This window comes from Phoenix dactylifera, chromosome 3, assembly GCF_051530095.1.
Source record: "Phoenix dactylifera cultivar Ajwa chromosome 3, Ajwa_hap1_PhDact_Kaust_v1.1, whole genome shotgun sequence".
NCBI classification, from domain to species: Eukaryota; Viridiplantae; Streptophyta; class Magnoliopsida; order Arecales; family Arecaceae; genus Phoenix; species Phoenix dactylifera.
In genome coordinates, this window is record NC_143192.1 from 45,401,487 (window position 1) to 45,421,014 (window position 19,528).

Below are 19,528 nucleotides of genomic sequence, written 5' to 3' on the forward strand. Positions count from 1 at the left end.
CGAACGGCCCAATACTACAACTCTAGAGTCAAGCCAAAGCTCTTCAAAGTGGGGGACCTCGTCCTCAGGAGAGCCGAGGCTTCTCAACCGACTGAGCAAGGAAAGCTCGCCCCAAATTGGGAAGGGCCGTATCAGATCGCCCGGGTACAACGACCAGGGGCGTATAAATTAAAGTCCCTAGAGGGGACCCTGATCCCGCGAGGCTGGAACTCCGAGAATCTACGAATGTACTACCAGTAAAACCCCTAGGGGTTCAAGACAATCAGGACAATGGACTCAGCTTCCTTTTCGCAAACAATTCTTTTATCTTGATGGCTGTAATTCTCTTCTAATATTGGGTCGTCTGTGATCCTCAGATTTTCCGGCCGAAATCGGGATGCCTCGAGGCTCGACCGTAGAGTCCCAAACTCCCTCGACCTCGGGAAGAATCGCAGGACGACGAAACATCGACTTGGCGCGAAATTCCCTCGACTAAGGTCAAAATGCCCTGGTTCGTCGAGATGCCCCGAGACGTCGGGATGCCCCGGCCATAGGGATGTTCGAGACGTCAAGATATGAGCACGGTCCTCTCTGACCAGACGAGCTCGGCTCGTTCTCCATCAACTTCCACCTATGAGCACGGTCCTCTCTGACCAGACGAGCTCGGCTCGTTCTCCATCAACTTCCACCTATGAGCACGGTCCTCTCTGACCAGACGAGCTCGGCTCGTTCTCCTACCTCGACTAAGGTCGGGATGCCCCGAGGGTCGACCGTAGAGAACCAGACTCCCTCGACCTCGGGAAGGCGCCGTGAGGGGTGGAAAGGGTGGCTCCACCCGGGGCGCCACAAAGTGGACCCCCGGGAGCGGTCGACGATCTCCGATCCCCGAAGCGAGCGATCCCTCGACTAAGGTCGGGATGCCCTGAGGGTCGACCGTAGAGAACCAGACTCCCTCGACCTCGGGAAGCGTCGCAGGTCGGTAGAGCGTGCCCAGACCCGCCGACTTGACGAACGATCCCTCGACTAAGGTCGGGATGCCCCGAGGGTCGACCGTAGAGAACCAGACTCCCTCGACCTCGAGAAGGCGCCGTGAGGGGTGGAAAGGGTGGCTCCACCCGGGGCGCCACAAAGTGGACCCCCGGGAGCGGTCGACGATCCCCGATCCCCGAAGCGAGCGATCCCTCGACTAAGGTCGGGATGCCCCGAGGGTCGACCGTAGAGAACCAGACTCCCTCGACCTCGGAAAGCGTCGCAAGTCGGTAGAGCGTGCCCAGACCCGCCGACTTGACGAACGATCCCTCGACTAAGGTCGGGATGCCCCGAGGATCGACCGTAGAGAACCAGACTCCCTCGACCTCGGGAAGGCGCCGTGAGGGATGGAAATGGTGGCTCCACCCGGGGCGCCACGAAGTGGACCCCCGGGAGCGGTCGACGATCCCCGATCCCCGAAGCGAGCGATCCCTCGACTAAGGTCGAGATGCCCCGAGGGTCGACCGTAGAGAACCAGACTCCCTCGACCTCGGGAAGCGTCGCAGGTCGGTAGAGCGTGCCCAGACCCGCCGACCTGACGAGCGATCCCTCGACTAAGGTCGGGATGCCCCGAGGGTCGACCGTAGAGAACCAGACTCCCTCGACCTCGGAAAGCGTCGCAGGTCGGTAGAGCGTGCCCAGACCCGCCGACTTGACGAACGATCCCTCGACTAAGGTCGGGATGCCCCGAGGGTCGACCGTAGAGAACCAGACTCCCTCGACCTCGGGAAGGCGCCGTGAGGGGTGGAAAGGGTGGCTCCACCCGGGGCGCCACAAAGTGGACCCCCGGGAGCGGTCGACGATCCCCGATCCCCGAAGCGAGCGATCCCTCGACTAAGGTCGGGATGCCCCGAGGGTCGACCGTAGAGAACCAGACTCCCTCGACCTCGGGAAGCGTCGCAGGTCGGTAGAGCGTGCTCAGACCCGCCGACTTGACGAACGATCCCTCGACTAAGGTCGGGATGCCCCGAGGGTCGACCGTAGAGAACTAGACTCCCTCGACCTCGGAAAGGCGCCGTGAGGGGTGGAAAGGGTGGCTCCACCCGGGGCGCCATGAAGTGGACCCCCGGGAGCGGTCGACGATCCCCGATCCCCGAAGCGAGCGATCCCTCGACTAAGGTCGGGATGCCCCGAGGGTCGACCGTAGAGAACCAGACTTCCTCGACCTCGGGAAGCGTCGCAGGTCGGTAGAGCGTGCCCAGACCCGCCGACCTGACGAACGATTCCTCGACTAAGGTCGGGATGCCCCGAGGGTCGACCGTAGAGTCCCAAACTCCCTCGATCATGGGAGGCACCACAGGTCAGCAAAGCGTCCACGGACTCGCCGACCTGACGCAAGATCCCTCGACCAAGGTTGAGGCGCCCGAGGTCCTACCATGGGGTCTGAAACTCCCTCGACCTCGCAGAGAGCTACAATTCAATAAAGCCTCGCCAAATCCTCTCAACCTCGATGAGCGCTGTTGGGTCCGTGAGAAACCCGAGCCCCCCTTTAAGTCAAAATGACTCCGGAGGTCAACGAGGAAAGGAGGCAACCTACTCCACCATGCGAAGCGTGACTCGGAGAATGCAAGAGGTACATCCAACTAGACGCCCTCCTTATCAAATTTTATCTACATATTGCTGAGCGGAATCCCAACGTTGGAGTCTTATCTCGCCCCAAAGTCGGGCCTCTCCAATGGGTCAGCTTAAGATCGACCCCCTAACTACATTATGCAGGCTCCGTTCAGTCTCTGCAATCTGTACGAAGGCTTCATAAATTAGGGCCCAACTCGGCTCTTCTACGAAAACTCCGACATCTAGCTGAGAAAGTGGTCCCGACCACGAGTGTATCAGCCAAACATGGATACCAAGGCAATTTTTGGAAATCCCAGCCTTGCTCACCGAGATCTCGGCAGAGTCCGAGAATGATAACTACGAAAACCTTCGATGACGACTTACTTATTAGCCCGCGCTCCCTACGAGGGGTTCGGAGTTAAGTTCGGAAACCCGACTAAAATCCCCGAATAGCAGCAGGCATAGACCTAGTCCGGTCTTACTTGAAGGGCTAAGGCCCGACCTCGATGCCTTGGGATTTCCCTAAAGGCTAAACGTGATGACTTCCACGATTCTTAGATCCGAGCTATGGGACTTAGAGGAATTTTCTAAAAACCTAAGACTCGGACCTCCTCTTGGTCGGAATGACTGGAACCCGAGAAGGCTAAGACATAGCCCAGGAAAAGGGGACAACTTCGTTAAGCAACCCGAAAACTAAGATGTGAAGTTAGAGGTCGTCGAGGCAGTTAGCTAAGGCTCTAGCCTCGTTCGCAACAAAAAAGAAAGGCAAACACATAATGATGAAAGTGTTTTTCATTAACAGAAGGCCGAAGGCCGATTACAAAATTGGAGGTCGACCATTTAAGAGCCGACCTCGGATACAATGAAAAAGAAAGGAAAAATACGCTAAGTCCTAAGCGGCGGGAGCAACGTCCGGGGGGTCGTCCGGCACATTAATAACCTCATGATCTTCATCCGGAACAGGCTCGGGGTCGGGGGCAGGAGCTTCGAGCACCGGCTCCGGGACGGCGTCCACCTCGGCCGCTGGAGCCGCCTCCACGACACCGACCGCCTCGGCCACCCCCGTCGAAGGCTCGGCGGGGTCTTGTTCATATATTCCCACCTCGGATGTCAGGATGGCGGGAAGGGCTTCGACATCAGACCCCCAGCCCAGGTCCTCCCTCGGACGGACCGCCGAGAGGTCGTACTGAGGGCAGTACCGGCGCATCTGAGCCCGGAAGTTCTCGAAACCTCGGAGGAACCCGTCCACTGTCTCCTCCTCCAACATGTCGCGGAACTCTTGCGACTCCTTGAAGAGCTCCACGGCATGTTCGGCTCGCTCGAGTGCCCTCCTCTCCCGGGCCTCAAGTTGCTCGATTCGGAGGCGGGAGACCCCGTCCTCATGCCTGAGGGCCGCGACCTCGGCCTGGACCTCCCCTAAGCGCGCCTCCGTGCCGCGCAAGGCCGACCTAGTTAGGGCGTGGGCGGCCTTCTCCTCCCCGAGCCCCTCCGCTATAGCGAGGCGCTCAGCCTCGGTGGCCGCCCACCGAGCCTCGGCCGCGGCCAACGCCGCCTCCAGCTCGGCGACTCTTTTCTTGGCCGGCTCCAGCTGTCGGCCGAGCTGTCGGACTTCTTCCCGACACCCGTGGGCGATGAACGCCAAGGTGTCGAGCTCGAGAATATGCTGAAAAGAAAGAAGCGAGGGTATTATGAGTTGAAAAGCACACAAGTACGCTAGTAACTCAAGGAAATTAAGAAGGAAGCTTACCCGGGCGGTGTTGCAGTAAGCGCTGCCAACGACCTCCTCCAGCGAAACATTCCGGAACACGGCCCGGTCCGCTGGAAGTACCGCACGCCGCAACATGGAGCGCGCGACCTCGGCATCCTGAAAGGCCGAGCTCCCCTCGGGAATAGGGGAGTCCGGCTCGACCGACTCCTCTCGGAAAGCCCGGGAAGAGCTTGGCACGACCGGGCCCGAGGTCCCGGAGCCGCTCGCTTCGGGGCCTCGAGCAAGCCCGGGTTCTGGCTGCTGCGGGGCCATGGACGACTCCCCCCGCTGGGCAAGGGGGGCAGGGCAAGGAGGGGCCGACGGGCCCGCATCACTAACGACCCGCTCCCGCCTCGGGTCGGCTGCAGGGGCCCCCGCCTCGGGGCCCCTCGTGCCGGCTGAACTGGAGGCGCCGTCCGACCTCGCCCTCTTCCGGGGCTGGGGCCTAGCTCCCCCGGCCTCGGCCTCTCGCCTCCTCAGGCGAGAGAAAAGTGATGTGTTGCTGGTCGGCAGGCGGGGAATATCTGAAATCAAAATTTCGTTAAGTGTCAGACCAGTGACAGTAAAAGCAAAGAACGAAGAAAAAATAAAATAATGTAACCACCCTTACCCTCGGGGCGCGCCGAGCTCAGACCTACGCTCGCCAGGGCGTCCTCCTGCAGGAGCTCGGTCAGGTCGTTGCCCCTCCCGAGGGCTCGCACAGAGTCCAGGGTCCTCAGCTCCCTCCTCGAGGGCTCGGAGAGCTTATTGAGGGTCTTCAACCGAGGGTTCCCCCACCTCGGGTCGAACCCCCAAGGCGCCTCGGACGCCAGGAAGAAAAACTTCCCCTTCCACTCATGAATCGAGGAAGGGGCACCCTGAAAGAGTAACATACCGCCCCGAAAGGCGAAGTATAGCCACCCTGCGTCCGCCGGGTTCTTCTTTAACAGAAAACACCGGCGGAAGAGGCCTACCGAGATCGGGATCCCGTGCCCGAGGCACAGGGACAAGAACCCGATTATGGTCCTCCACGAGTTCGGAGCCAACTGCGCCGGGACGAGCTGGTACTCGGCCAGCAGCTGGCTCACGAACTCGTGGGCGGGAAAACGCAGGCCAGCCCAAAGTGTCTCGCGGTAGACCGCGATCCGACCTGGGGGCGGCTGCGTCACCCTGTCCTCCGGCCCCGCAGTTTCAAGACGAAACCCGGGCTGGAAGAAGAACCGGGAGCGGATCAGCTCCAACTCCTCCCCCGACAGGCTCGATCCCACTTCCTCAGGACCCAAACCCATTCCCACAGAAGAACGAAATAAAAGTTAAAAAAAAAGCGGAAAATAGAAGCTGGGGAGGAGAAGAAAAGAGGAAACCTTAGTGAAAACAGGGTGAAAACCTACTGGACATCGCCGGAAATCGCTCCGGGCACCGACGACAAGGTTCGGTTGAGAAAGGAAGCAAGGGAGAAAGGCAACAAAAATAAGAAGCAGCCAAACGAGACCTTTAGGGCAACCTCGAGGGGTTTATATAGACCCCCCTGACGGCCCAGATCGATGGGGTCGGTTTCCATCCCCCGATCGGGTTGCGCCACGTGTCGACCTCGGAAGCCGAGGCACCGTATTCACTCCAGATTAATAAATCGGGTACGAAATCGAAGCGTTGTCCCATCGGATCTCGGGGCCTCATCATGGGTCTGCAAAATCAAATCGTCTTGAGGAACGAGCGGGCGCTGCCCCGCTCCCCTCATTTAATAAGATCTGGGACACGTGGAGCCTCGATGTGGCCTCCACCTCTCCGGAATTGTGATCCAGTAACACGAAATCGGAAGCGTCCGACCTTGGGTCACGCCGCGTGTCCGTTTTAAACCCCGTAACGGCACACTCATTAATGAGCGAGAAGCCTCGATTACGGGATTGAGGCACCGCCTCGACGAGCTCGAGGACCCCCATCATTAATCCGCCGTAAGGCGATCCTGGCGATTCAAGAGACGCCACCTCCGCTTCAAGAAGCGTAATGATGCGAGCTTCATCATAAGCTCACCGAATAAAGCAGCCTCGAGACGCCAAAGGGCGCAGGTTTCACCATGAAAGCTCCGAGAAGCGCAAGGGGGCGGACGAGACTCGCCCCCCAACCTCAGTGACAGACTTTACTTCCCACGTCCGAGCCCACAAGTCGCTCGAACTCGGAAGTCGGGGGGTAGTGTTGGGGGGAATAAGATTTTTTCCCAAGTGACATAAATGCCCCTAAGAAGCCGTACAACTTCCGACCCCGGACGGCCGAAGTCGGCGTCCGACTTCGGAACGCCCAACCTCGAGACCTCCGACCTAAGAAAAACCCCGATGTTCGAGGTCTACTCTTGTCAGCCACCTACTACGGCCGTGCGCCTCAGAGGTCTGGCCGAGGACCATACCCCGACGCCCCTCTGGCATTTATTGCGCATGGTCGCCGTAACCCTCCAGCTTACTCCACAATAAATGCGGATCTCCGGCTTACTCCACAATAAATGCGGATCTCCGGCTTACTCCATAATAAATGCGGATCTCCGGCTTACTCCACAATAAATGCGGATCTCCGGCTTACTCCACCATAAATGCGCATGGCTCCTGTCATCTACGGACTCTCAGCTCTCCACGGCAAATCAGCCCAGCAGAGTCTAGTCAACTATGATAAGTCTCCGATCTCGGCCATAACTCCGACACCAATGCAATAATTCGCCTGATAGCGTGCTAGTTCGGGCTGTACGACGCCCTCACCGCCGACATCAGAGCAATGATTCGCCTGACCATGCGCCGACCTGAACAACACGCCGAGCCGTACTACGGCCTCGCCCTGTTACATCGCAGGTAAACCGACCCCCGCCTATAAAAGGGGGACCTTGGCCCCACGGGAGGAGGATGGGTACACTCTACATACACCGTTTATCTCCTTTCTACACTGTTTGCCCCCTCCCTGACTTGAGCGTCGGAGGGCCGGCGCCGGAAAACCCGGCCACCGGCTCGTGTGCAGGCACCCGGACGGAGGACGCCGCCAGCTGACGGATCGTCGCCTCGCCGCGTGGACCCGCCGTCCCATCTCTCCGACCGCCCCAGACGGAGGACGCCGCTCGCCAACGGACCGCCGCCCCGCCGTGAGAACTCGCCGCTCCCTTTCCTCGACCGAAGATTGCCCTCGGGTCCAATTTCCAGCAACAGCGAGGAAGTTGTTTTGGAAGCAGGCTCTAAAACTGTCACTTATTGGATTACCAATCGATCTTGTAACGGAAAGTCCATTCCATTGTTGCATGGTATTTTTTAGCTGATTGCTACCTTTGATTCTCTTGCAGCTGATCATGTATTCAGAGAAGGAAAATTCCGTAGTGGATTGGTTGGCTACAAGGCATGCTACAATGGATCTTCATTCGACTTCTCTTTTTCCTTCAGATTTTGCCAGTATTCTTCCCTCCGGTGCTATGGTGTGCACTTATTTTAGATTTCCTTAGTTGTTTTTTGCTTTATTTCTTTTTCTTCCTTTTTTAATCTGCTGTAACTTTTTGGCCAATCTACCAGAAAAAAAAAAGGTGGTCATGATATACTGGCACCGGGTGTAGTGTAATAGGATCAACATCAGGGACAAATATAATGAGCTCCTTTTGATCATTTCTCGCCAACATTGCTTGGATTATGTTTGGCTCGTGACTGAATCAAAATAATCGTATTCTCTGATGCATTTGGTTCATAACTGAAATTAAAATCAAAATCAGAAATCAATTAATATAAAAGTATTTTTAAAAAATAATTAAAATAAAGTTTTTTCAAAAATATTTTTTAAAATAAACTTGGCTTTGAATATTGCGAGAAGTTACTTATTCCCCCTTGATTAGGTTTTGAGAGGTCAAAACATTCTTATTCTCTCGTGAAATAGAAATGAGAATAGAACTTTCTCCAACCAAATAATTAGAGGAGTCACTCATTCCTATTTTTACTATAGAGCCTAACTCCCTTAACCAAATATGTCCTCAATATTTTTGGTGTGGAACGGAGGACTAGATTGATTCCAAGGATAATAGAAGAAAAAGGTCTATAGATAGCCTTGTGGAATGGGTGTTTGGGAGGGTGAAGAAGTGGTGAGATAAAAGAAAGTGGATAAAGCTATTTATAGTAAAAGTATGCTTTTTGTTTTACAATTATATGTTTTCTATTGGAAATGTTTTTTTTTTTTTTTTTTTTTTTTTTTTTTTTTGCTAAAGCGGGTAATTCATACAACACGGGTACGAATACACCCAATAGAGTCAGAAAACAAAAGGTCCCGAAGTGCTCCGGGCATCTCTCTCTCTCCATACCATAGGGTGTCTCCTGAGTGGCTCGCAACATATGCCGCCACCCAGTCGGCCGCCCCATTGGCCTCACGGTATACATGCATGGCTCGGAATGTAACACACTCCCTTGCCATCTCAAAAATGTCGAACAGTAAGGGATGGACCCCCCCATGGCTGCTTGGGCCCTTTCGGACCCAGCTGATCACAGTAGCCGAATCTCCCTCTAAAAGGATAGACCGCGCCTGAAGCACTCGCCGCGCATAGCACAAGCCCGTCCAAGCCGCCCGCAGCTCTGCCCCAGGTACCGAAGTGTCAAAAAGATGGCAGCCCCCCGCTGCCACTGCGACAGCACTCGGCCCCCTGATGACGAATCCCGCCCCTCCTCTCCTACCTCCATCCAAAACTGAGCCGTCAAAGTTGACCTTGAGGAAGCTCGGGGGTGGGGGCTCCCAGGTAAAGAATACCCTATGTGGAGCAGCCGAAGCAGTGTGGGGGCCCCAGATGTCCCGAGCTGTCAAAGGTCTGTAGGCTAGGTCTACATGTGTGATCTCTGCTGCCTGTGCTCGAGCCCGCTCCATCACGAACGCGGAGATAGCCTGCCCTCGCCAAAGATCCGGGCGTTCCTGGCTAACCATACCTGGTAAGCTGAACAGGACGCCTGAATAGCCAAGCTGCGCATCTGTGGAATACCAGCCCATCGCTGAACCGCCTCCAAAAACCAATCCCTCCGGCTCCAAACCTCCTCCGGAATCTCAGTCAGGCTCCACACACCTCGCGCCCGGTCACACTGGAAAAGCACATGATCCACCGACTCGTCCATCCCACAATCTGGGCATAGGGGGGAAAGACTCACTCCTCGTCCACTCAACACTGAGCACGTCGGCAGACGCTCCCAGGCCACCTTCCAGAGGAAAAGAGCGACCCTCGGATGTAGCCCAAACCTCCACACCCAGCCACAGTCCAAGCCTGGCACTGACATCCGCTGAATAGCTCGAGAGACATCACCGACCCCAACTCTCGCTCTACAAGTAGTGCTCCAAACCCTAACATCTGGGCCTGCGGATCCCGGAATGGGGAGCGTCCGAACCCGCTCCGCCAAATGCTCTCCAAACAACTGGCCAAGTCTGTCACCATCCCACTCCGCCGTCCCTGGCCTGAGAAGGTCAGAAACTCGAAGCCCCTCTACTCCCTCGCCACTAAACATCGTCGGCCATAATCTCAATGGGAGTGCATCCACCCACGGATCCTCAATCACATCAATGCTCCGTCCGTCGCCGACCAGCCATCTGGACTGTGCCAGGGCCATCGGCACATACCTCCCGATCTCTCGCCACATAAAGGAAAACCTCCGGCTGCCGACCGCCTGCACAGTGGCTCCGCCTCGACGATATCTAGCAGTCATGATCTGGCTCCAAAAACTATGTGGCTCGAGAACAAACTGCACCGCTTGCCGTGCCAGAAGGGCCTCGCGCCGCGCCAGGAGTGACTGCACCCCGAGGCCACCCTCACGCAGGGGCAAGCATACTCTCTCCCAAGCCACCAGATGTACTCCATGACCCCCCCCACAAGAGCCCCATAGGAAGCTCCTCATGAGCCTCTCGATCTCCTCCAGGACCCTCTTTGGCAAGACAGTATGTGCCATCAGATAAATGGGCATGGAAAATAGTACTGACCTGATCAGCGTCAACCTGCCCATCATAGAGAGTGATGATGCTCTCCAACCCTCTAGCCTGCTCCGCACCCTCTCCAACAAGATAGAGCACTCCGCCACCCGCAGTCTCCTCCCTGTGAGGGGGACTCCTAGGTAAACCAGGGTCCCCTCGTCCTCCTGCATCCCCAAAATCGCCCGTACCTCCCGTCGTGTCCTCCGCTCCGTGCTCGGACTGAAGTATATGGCAGATTTTTGGAGGTTGACTCTCTGCCCAGACATCTCACAGTATCCCTCCAAAACTCCCTGAAGAGCTCTCGCATCAGTCTCTCTCGCCCTGGCGAGCAAGAGGCAGTCGTCTGCAAAAAGTAAGTGAGAGATGGGGCGGGCACCCGGGGCTGGGCTATAGGCTACCAACTCCCGGTTCCCACAAGCAACATGCAAAGCACGTGATAGTACATCAGAGCAAATGATAAATAGATACGGGGAGAGAGGACATCCCTGACGAAGACCCATGGTGGCTCGAAAGAAAGGCGATGGTGTGCCATTGATCAGGATGGAAAAATTAGGCCCGTGCACACATCCCAATATCCAGTCAATCCAAATCTGGTGGAATCCGAAGCTCTCTAGCGCTCGCCGAAGGAAATCCCACCGTATCCGGTCATAGGCGCGCTCCATGTCCAGCTTTACTGCCATCAAACACCGCCTCCTCGAGGCGCGCAGTAGGTCCCCCATCATCTCTTGTGCTAGCAGAATATTGTCAGAAATATTCCTCCCCCCCACAAAAGCTCCCTGCTCCTGGCTAATGATCCTCGGCAATATATCTTTCATCCTCCTCACCATGATCTTCGCAACCACCTTGTACATAGTAGTGCATAAGCTAATAGGTCTATAGTGACTCGGTTCCGAAGCATCCTGACGCTTCGGTATCAATGTTATAAAGGTGGCCTTCCAATCATCTGCCATCACTGCCCGACCAAAATAAAACTGTACTGCCTCCACCACTCCCCTCCGAATAATGCACCAATATCTCCGAAAGAAGAAAGGTGGGAATCCATCCGGTCCTGGGGCCTTATCCTCGGCCAGACTCCATACCGCCTCCTGCACCTCCATTTCTGACACTGGCCGGATCAAAGTTGCATTTTCTGTCTCCTCAACTCTCACCAGCGGCCTAGGGAGCTGACCTGTGACATGTGTCCCACCATCCTCCGTCCACCTGGATCTGAAAAACTCCAACAGCACCCGTCTCACTGCAGCATCCTCCTCCACCCGTGGACCAACTCCAACCCTCAAGGAACGAATCATGTTCCTCTGCCTCCTGATGACTGCCGATTGGTGGAAAAAACTAGTATTCCGGTCACCATCCCTAACCCACTGAACTCTGGACTTCTGCCTCCAAAAGATCTCCTGCTGGCGGAGCAAGGAATGATGAGTAGCTAGTGATCGTCGTAAGTCCACCATCTCCGCCTCCGTGAGCTCCTCTCCCCGATCCTCCCGCCCCTGGAAATCCACTATCTGAGCCTCCACCCCCTCCAATCTCCGAAAAATATTACCGACGACCTCACGGTTCCATCGACGAAGGCGTCGCTTGGTAAGCTCCAGTCTGCGCGACACCCTCTGCATGGCATCCCCCCGTACTGGCATACCCCAAGCCTCCCTGACCACATCCCAGGACTGGGGGTATGACAACCATAACTTCTCGAACCGGAAGGAAATGTTTTTAATGAAATGAACTTTGCTTGAAAGTAAAAATATTTGGGCTAGAATTGATAAGATGGTGTAAAAACAGATGCATTCCACTTTATTTTGCCAAACAGCATAATTTTAATGTGGTTAATTAGGATATATTAACTTTTTCAAACTTTACATTAACTAACTATCCAATCTAACCTGGAATAAATATTTCACCGAGAAGGATATAGTAATTTATTCCAATTGTAGTTCCCATAAGCGTAACCATTCCTTCCAACTATATTTTTGTTTTCTATTATTTCTCTTCTCTTGTGAGCTAAACTTTTGATACCCCACTTTTTTGAATAAGAACCATATAGAGTGGGCACCGTAGAACAAAATATGGAGCGATCTTTCTATTTTGCCATATTTTTCTAAATACCCATTAAAAAAAATAAAAGTCAGAAACTCGGCCTACTAATAATGTCTTTAGTCTCAAAATTAAAAATTAATTAAAAAAAGAAAAGCAAATCACATGCAACATTTTCTTTATTTCTCATTTTTAGAACATACTTTTTAATGGTATGTATTATATAGTTAGGTGATACACACCAAGCAAAATAGCCATCTAGCAAATCAATATATACCTCTAGGTAAATCAACATACCGTTTTTAGAATATGGTGCTCACCAACGGTACATGATTAGGTGATGCATACTTAGTAAATTAGTTACCCAATAATCCGATATACACCTCTAAACAAATTGATATATAATTTCTAAAACATCATATTCACTAGTACACACTACATACATGGTTAAGTGATACATATTTATCGACTTTTTAATATATAGTATAAGCTTATTTGATACATATATAACACTAATTCAATACGTAACTTCGGATAAATAGATACATAATTTTTAGAGCATTATTTGTACTAGTATACACTATATGACTAGGTAATACATACCAAGCATATTAGTCATCTAACAAGCCAATACATATCTCTATACAAATCAATATATAATTTTTAAAATATGATGTTCATTAGTACTAGTACACAGTTTTAGCTTTGTCTAATATAAAAAATTATATATATATATATATATATATATCTCATTCATTAGATTTCATAAAGTATAAGGTGAACAATTCTAGATAAAAAAAATTGAAAGAGAAGAAAGAGATTTAGAAAAAAGAAGAAAAATCTCACGAATGAGAGATACAGTTTGACAAGAAAGAGTTTGGATGAAGAGGCTTGATGAAGAAGAAAATAGTCACGTGGGTGAGGTTCTCCTCACCCTCCTCTTTTCTTTTTTTCAAGCAAAGAAGAAGTAGGAGGAGGAGGAGGAGGATATTGCATAAAATATTTTGGATATTTTTTTAATAACTAGACTGGTAGCTATGTTGATAATTTTTTTTTTTGTCTTTTTATATATTTATTTATTTTTTCAAAAAGGCACTGGAGAAGGTACGACCAAATAAAAAATCTGCTCTGTGTTTTATTCTCTCGGGCCTGCGCCATGTGATTTTTTTCGTTCCACTTTCTTCTCCCCTCCGTGCTCCAGCCGATCAGCCCTCCATCTCCCGCCTCTCCCTGCCCTCGCCTGTCTCATCCCCCCATCACCCTCTAGAGGACGGGATACGTAGGCCGACATTTGTTTTTTTCGAAGAAAAAACACCTACACAACGGCACAGGGCGTGAGCCATTAAAAAATAAATGGACCCAACCGCATCTAAATTTTCTTTTCTTTTTTTATTTTAATTTTTTTGTTGCCCCTTAATTTCAAGAAACCCCAAACCTTTTTCCTTCATTTGGGAGTTTTGGAGAGAAAAGAAAAGCAAGAAAAATTTTAATAAGGAGGGCTCCTTCTGCCCTTGCCTGTCCCATCCCACCATCACCCTCTAGAGGACGGGATACGTAGGCCGACATTTGTTTTTTTCGAAGAAAAAACACCTACACAGCAGCACAGCACAGGGTGTGAGCCATTAAAAAATAAATGGAGCCAACCGCATCTAAATTTTCTTTTCTTTCTTTATTTTAAATTTTTCGTTGCCCCTTAATTTCAAGAAACCCCAAACCTTTTCCCTCCATTTGGGAGTTTTGGGAAGAAAAGAAAGAAAAATTTTAATAAGGAGGGCTCTCCCTGCCCTCGCCTGTCCCATCCCACCATCACCCTCTAGAGGACGGGATACGTAGGCCGACATTTGTTTTTTTCGAAGAAAAAACACCTACACAGCAGTACAGGGCGTGTGCCATTAAAAAATAAATGGAACGGACCGCATCTAAATTTTCTTTTCTTTCTTTATTTTAATTTTTTCATTGCCCCTTAATTCCAAGAAACCCCAAACTTTTCCCTCCATTTGAGAGTTTTGGAGAGAAAAGAAAAGAAAAGAAAATTTTAATAAAGAGAGAAAAAGAGAGAGAAAGGAATAGAGTAGACTTTCCTCTCCTCTTGTTTGGAAGTTTTAGAAGGGAATAGAAAATACTTTCCTCTCCTCTTGTTTGGGAGTTTTAGAAGGGAATATAAAATACTTTCTTTCCTCTCATTTGGAAATTTGTAGAGAAAAGAAAAGAAAGTATACATTTTTATCACCTTTACTAAAATACCCTTATTATAAAAAGGGCATGCTTATGGCTAGAGGTGCAAATGGATCGGGTCGGACTGAATCATGAGAGACCGGGTCAGCTGAAAGTGCAGCTTTGGAGATGGAGCTCCACAGAGGTGCAGCAGATGGGTATATGGAGATGGAGATGATATATGAAAGGTTAAAATAAAAGATGCCCTAGAATATATTTGTCCTTTTAATTTGATACTTCTTTAATTTAAGAATATAATAGGTATTATAAAAAATTTATTAAGTTATAATTTCTTTCTCTAAAAATTCTCCCACTTATGGGAGGAAAGAAAGGAGAAAATTGGAATCCAAATTTTTCCTCCTATTCTCTTTTTTTTTTTTTTTTTTTTTTTTCCTTCACTAAAAACCTTCCAAATATTAAAATTTTTAATTTTTTCTTCCATTTTGTCCTCAATTTCAAGTTTTCAAACAGAGCCTTCCGTTTGATCCGGTCTGCTCGCCTTCTCTGAACCCGGTCAGACCCTATTTAGAAACACCCTCCGGCCTGGAGACCCGTGAGCCCCGACGGCCACTTTGCATTATAAATTGAACCGGAAGCCTGATGCCGAGTGGCCACCGCCCGATCGGCTCTTTAGCTTCAAGAATCAAGAAGAGAGGGACAACCGCCGTCAGACTTCGCAACTCCCCCATGGAAGACGCCGTCGACGCCACCTCCGTTGTCGCCTCCCCTCTGGACGCCAAAGAAGACGACGAACATGATTCCAAGGAGAGCGTCGTCCTCCGGTACTTCCTCCAAGAATGGGAGCTTGTCAAGTCCCTTCTCGACCGCATCGTCTCCAATGGCGGCGTCTCCGACCCCTCCGATGTCCGCAAGATCCGCTTAATCGTAATCCTTTTCCTCTTCCTCCCCCTCTCTAAATCTCATTCATTCTCCAAGATTTCGCCCTTCCTCATCTCTCTAATCCCTAAAATCCTAAGAAAAGAAACAAAAACCCTTGTATACTTCAAGATTTTCCAGTTTTATCTGTTTATCCTCGTTGTAAATCAGATGGACAAGTATCAAGAGCAAGGTCAGCTGCTGGAGCCTTACCTGGAGAGCATCGTTTCTCCTCTGATGCTCGTAGTGCGCTCAAAAACGATGCAGCTCGCGGCCACCTCCGATGAGATTCTCGAGATCATCAAGCCTCTGTGCATCATTATCTATTCGCTTGTTACTGTCTGCGGATACAAGAGTGTTATCAAGTTCTTTCCCCATCAGGTCTCGGATCTTGAAGTTGCAGTTGCACTTTTGGAAAAGTGCCACCAAACAAAACCGGCGACGTCGCTGCGACAAGAAAGCACTGGAGAGATGGAGACGAAGTGCGTCGTGCTCCTGTGGCTTTATATTCTTGTTTTGATTCCTTTTGATATCACTTCAGTAGATACCAGTATTGCAAATAGTAATTATCTGGGTGGATCAGAGCCTTCACCACTGGTTACGAGGATATTGGAGATTTGCAAGGATTATCTTTCAAGTGCTGGTCCTATGCGTAGGATATCAGGATTGTTGCTCGCGAGGCTCCTCACTCGTCCAGACATGCCAAAGGCTTTTAACAGGTTCTTTCTTCTTACACACACCTTATATATTCATACAAATTCTGCCTATGTTGTTAACAGTATGGGTAACATGGGAGCTTAAGCCTGTTCTAGTTTCTGATTACGCCCAGAACTTCAGATGCAAATAATGTTGCGGGATCTGTGTAGCTTCATCTTGTTCTGATTGAAGAAAGATTCACATTTATGCAACAACATATGCTTACATATTACATGCATTATACTTATTTAATATACATCAAAGTATTCTTTCTCCATATGGCATGGACTTATAACAGAGTTGAGGGGCTTGAGGAAGGATATCCATTCAGAGGAAATTTATTCTTGCCAATAATATCCTTTGACTTTTGAGTTTAATTTAAACAACTTCAAGGATGGGTTTCTTCCTAGCTTATGCATTTTTCCTTTTCCCTCATTACATGATTCTGTTTCTAATAGAAACAATCTATGCTACTCATCATTGCCCCTATGATGATATGTTGAATCATCACCGAATCCCTGTTTGAGACTTGCATTACATACTGCAATGACTTGTGAATCCTGTATCTATTGGATCACTCTAACTATGATTCTTGTTAGCGCTCAACAACCTCAATTATCAATTGCAAGTTTCATTAATTCTTGATTTGCTTTTTTTTTTCTGAGGCTACATCGATTATTCATCATTTATAGTGTTTTGCTGCATTAGGTCACTTAAGATATCACCCATGTTCTTTTTCTGGATGATCAAGCAATATTGTTGTAGACTTTGTTAGGAAAGTTTGTAATAATACCAGTTATTATGCCATATTACACTAGATAAGTCGACAATTGACATGAAATTGTTTCTTATTTTATTTTTTTCTGGATAATTTTTACCCAAGGTATGCCGTACTAGCCTGAACCGAGCTAGTACCGTACCGGTCGGTACCGGTACCTGGTACGGATGGCGTACCGCCACTCGGAACACTAAAAAAATTCGGCACCATATCGTACCAATATTGTGCTAGTGTGGCATCGGTAGTCCAGTACAGAGTTCGGTATCGAGACGACAAACCTTACTTCTTATCTTTGATACTTTTTTTTTAATTTGATATTTGAAATGCTATTAACGTTCCAATATAATCTACCCAGGTGTCCTTATGAGCATTTTATCTTCTCCCTCAGCACTAAGCACTATCTTGGCCATTTGCAAGCTGAATTTATACTAATTCATAATTTGGGCTTCTTTTGCAAGTGACATCAAGTTAACATCATTCCCCATAATTCACACAAAAAACAACCACACTTAGAGAGAAAGGGACAGAGAGAGAGGCTTAGATTGGTTTGGTCATAGAATCTCTCTTTTTTTTTCCCTTTCTTTTGTTTTCTTTCATGTGATTCTTATTCATTGTAAGCCTTTGAATCACCATCTAATTACTTTCCATATGTATGATATGTAGCCATCTGGTTTCATTATATATATGTATAGTTTACGAGATGTATTATGAAGATTCATTTATTAGTGGAGACATGAGAGTGTGTAATCTCCATCTGCCACTTGATACCAAGAGAAAATTTCAAAGCCCACAACAACATTTAAACAACATGACACATATTAGGATATTAGGTAATGAAGGGTGCCTAAAAATAACTCTTGCATGACATTATGTAAATCCACAACAGTTAAGGTTATGCAGAGTACATGAGAGAAGCTCTAGGAGTTGCATTGACCTGTGTTAAGAAAACTCATTAATATAGTCCATGTTAAAGGTAAGAACTATCAGAGAATAAAAAGTTGGCACACATATGGAAGATTCATGAAAGCGATGGTGAGGCTTTGGTGGCTTAAATCTCCTGTATGGTGTGCTACACTTGCTTTAGCTTATGAAAAGATGGTAAATGGATAATAATGGATGTAGAACAGTTATCTGATATATACTGGCCCAAGAATCATCTGATTTAATAACTATATGTGGTATAGGATTGCACCCTTTGCTCTCATATGCGATGTCTTCTAGGGGCTACATGGAGATGGATTGTACACGATAGTTGGTTGTCAAAATTCACATTGATCCTAGTAATAACTACAATAAATGATGCCATTAAGGAAAATATAGATAAGATGGTTGTCAAGAGGATAGTGTCGAGTGTCAAACAGTTGGCTTACATTTATGAAGCTGGTAAAATGAACAAGACAATGTCCTTATGCTATATATGATAAACCCCCCCTCATCCTTAGAAGTTTAACTTACCAGCCAGAACATGGGATGAAATATTGACTATCATTTTTTTCCCTGAGAGAAGATTGACTATTCGCTCCTTGGGACCACAGAGCTGCGAAGATGGGGGGCTCCTGCGGGTCTACCATTTGATACCTGTCCTTTTTTCAGCAATCCGGATTTGCCAAAATCCAGACTTCATTTCAAACTTGCTAAAGATCGTGATTCGACGGTTTAGAGCATTACCCAGATAGCTAGTAAGCTCCTAGTAGCTCTTAGTAGATAGCCGGGGTTTATACTTCCCAACTACTGATAGAAAGGAATGGCTATATGCTTAACACAGGGAAGTCGGACTGACGTACCTCGAAATCCATAGTCGAAGAAGTCGACAGGAAAGAGAAATGTTAATCACATCATTTAACTTGCTCACTGTCAATTTCTCAAATGCATTGATTATTTTCCTATTATATTGCTTGTTTAGAGCTAGAACTTTTGTAAACATAGTGCGAGTTACTTATAATTTTAAACTTTTTGGTTGCTACTGTTTATCTGTTTTTTTTATACTTCATGAATAGGATTTCTACATTTTTATGCTTAGAAATTTAATTATATGTCGGTTTGAAGTATATGACTGGTTTGAGTTTAAGCACAGGCTAACTCCACATTCTTCATGATTTATCCTCAGTTTTACTGAATGGGCACATGAAGTCCTGTTATCTGTAACTGATGATGTTGTCGACCACTTTAGGTTACTTGGTGTGGTTGAAGCTCTAGCATCAATATTCAAGGTCTGTTTGTTTACTCTTTTCTTTTATTTTCTTTCCTTTTTCGATGAAAAGTAAAATATGCATGTTGTAATTTCTAGAAATGTCCAGATTCTTCACTACGAAATAAAAATGAGGCCTCAAGGTTCATTTTTGGTCTCTTCTTTTTCTTAAGAAGGTATAAAAACTCAGACTTTAGGCTAGATTCCATTCCATCTTATAGGGGACCTTCTGAAAATATACAGAAAAACCAGCCTTAGCACATCATTTATAAGATTGCTGCCATGTGATATGTATTTATGCTCGCTCCATCTTGCAGGCCAGTCTGCTGCCTGTTTTGTCTCTTCACTTAAAACGGATACACATATGTGGTAGCTGCTACAAATTCTGTTTCTTCTTAAGAGAAAGAAACTGATGCATAGATACAATCTTTAGAGTTGTTGGTGTAAGCTAGTCTTTTGTTTTATGGAATTTATATTATTTGGACCTGTATGCAGTTAATCCATTCCAACACGT

At 48.7% G+C, this 19,528-nt stretch overlaps 1 protein-coding gene across 5 annotated transcripts in view; it reads left to right on the forward strand.

Moving 5' to 3' along the window:
* The first annotated feature begins 15,069 nt into the window (after positions 1 to 15,069).
* TTN1 (ARM repeat superfamily protein) overlaps positions 15,070 to 19,528 on the forward strand; it is a 44,175-nt gene continuing 39,716 nt past the window's right edge. For 4 of the 5 annotated variants that reach the window (XR_015976473.2, XM_008814127.6, XM_088718623.2 and 1 more), the window contains exons 1-3: positions 15,070 to 15,361; positions 15,524 to 16,071; positions 18,934 to 19,036. Coding sequence is in view for 4 of the 5 variants with exons in the window: in XM_008814127.6 (XP_008812349.2) it covers positions 15,077 to 15,361; positions 15,524 to 16,071; positions 18,934 to 19,036 (936 nt within the window). In the remaining variant the exon portion in view is untranslated. The remainder of the gene's footprint in view (positions 15,362 to 15,523; positions 16,072 to 18,933; positions 19,037 to 19,528) is intronic. The other variant, XM_008814131.4, reaches the window with a different exon arrangement.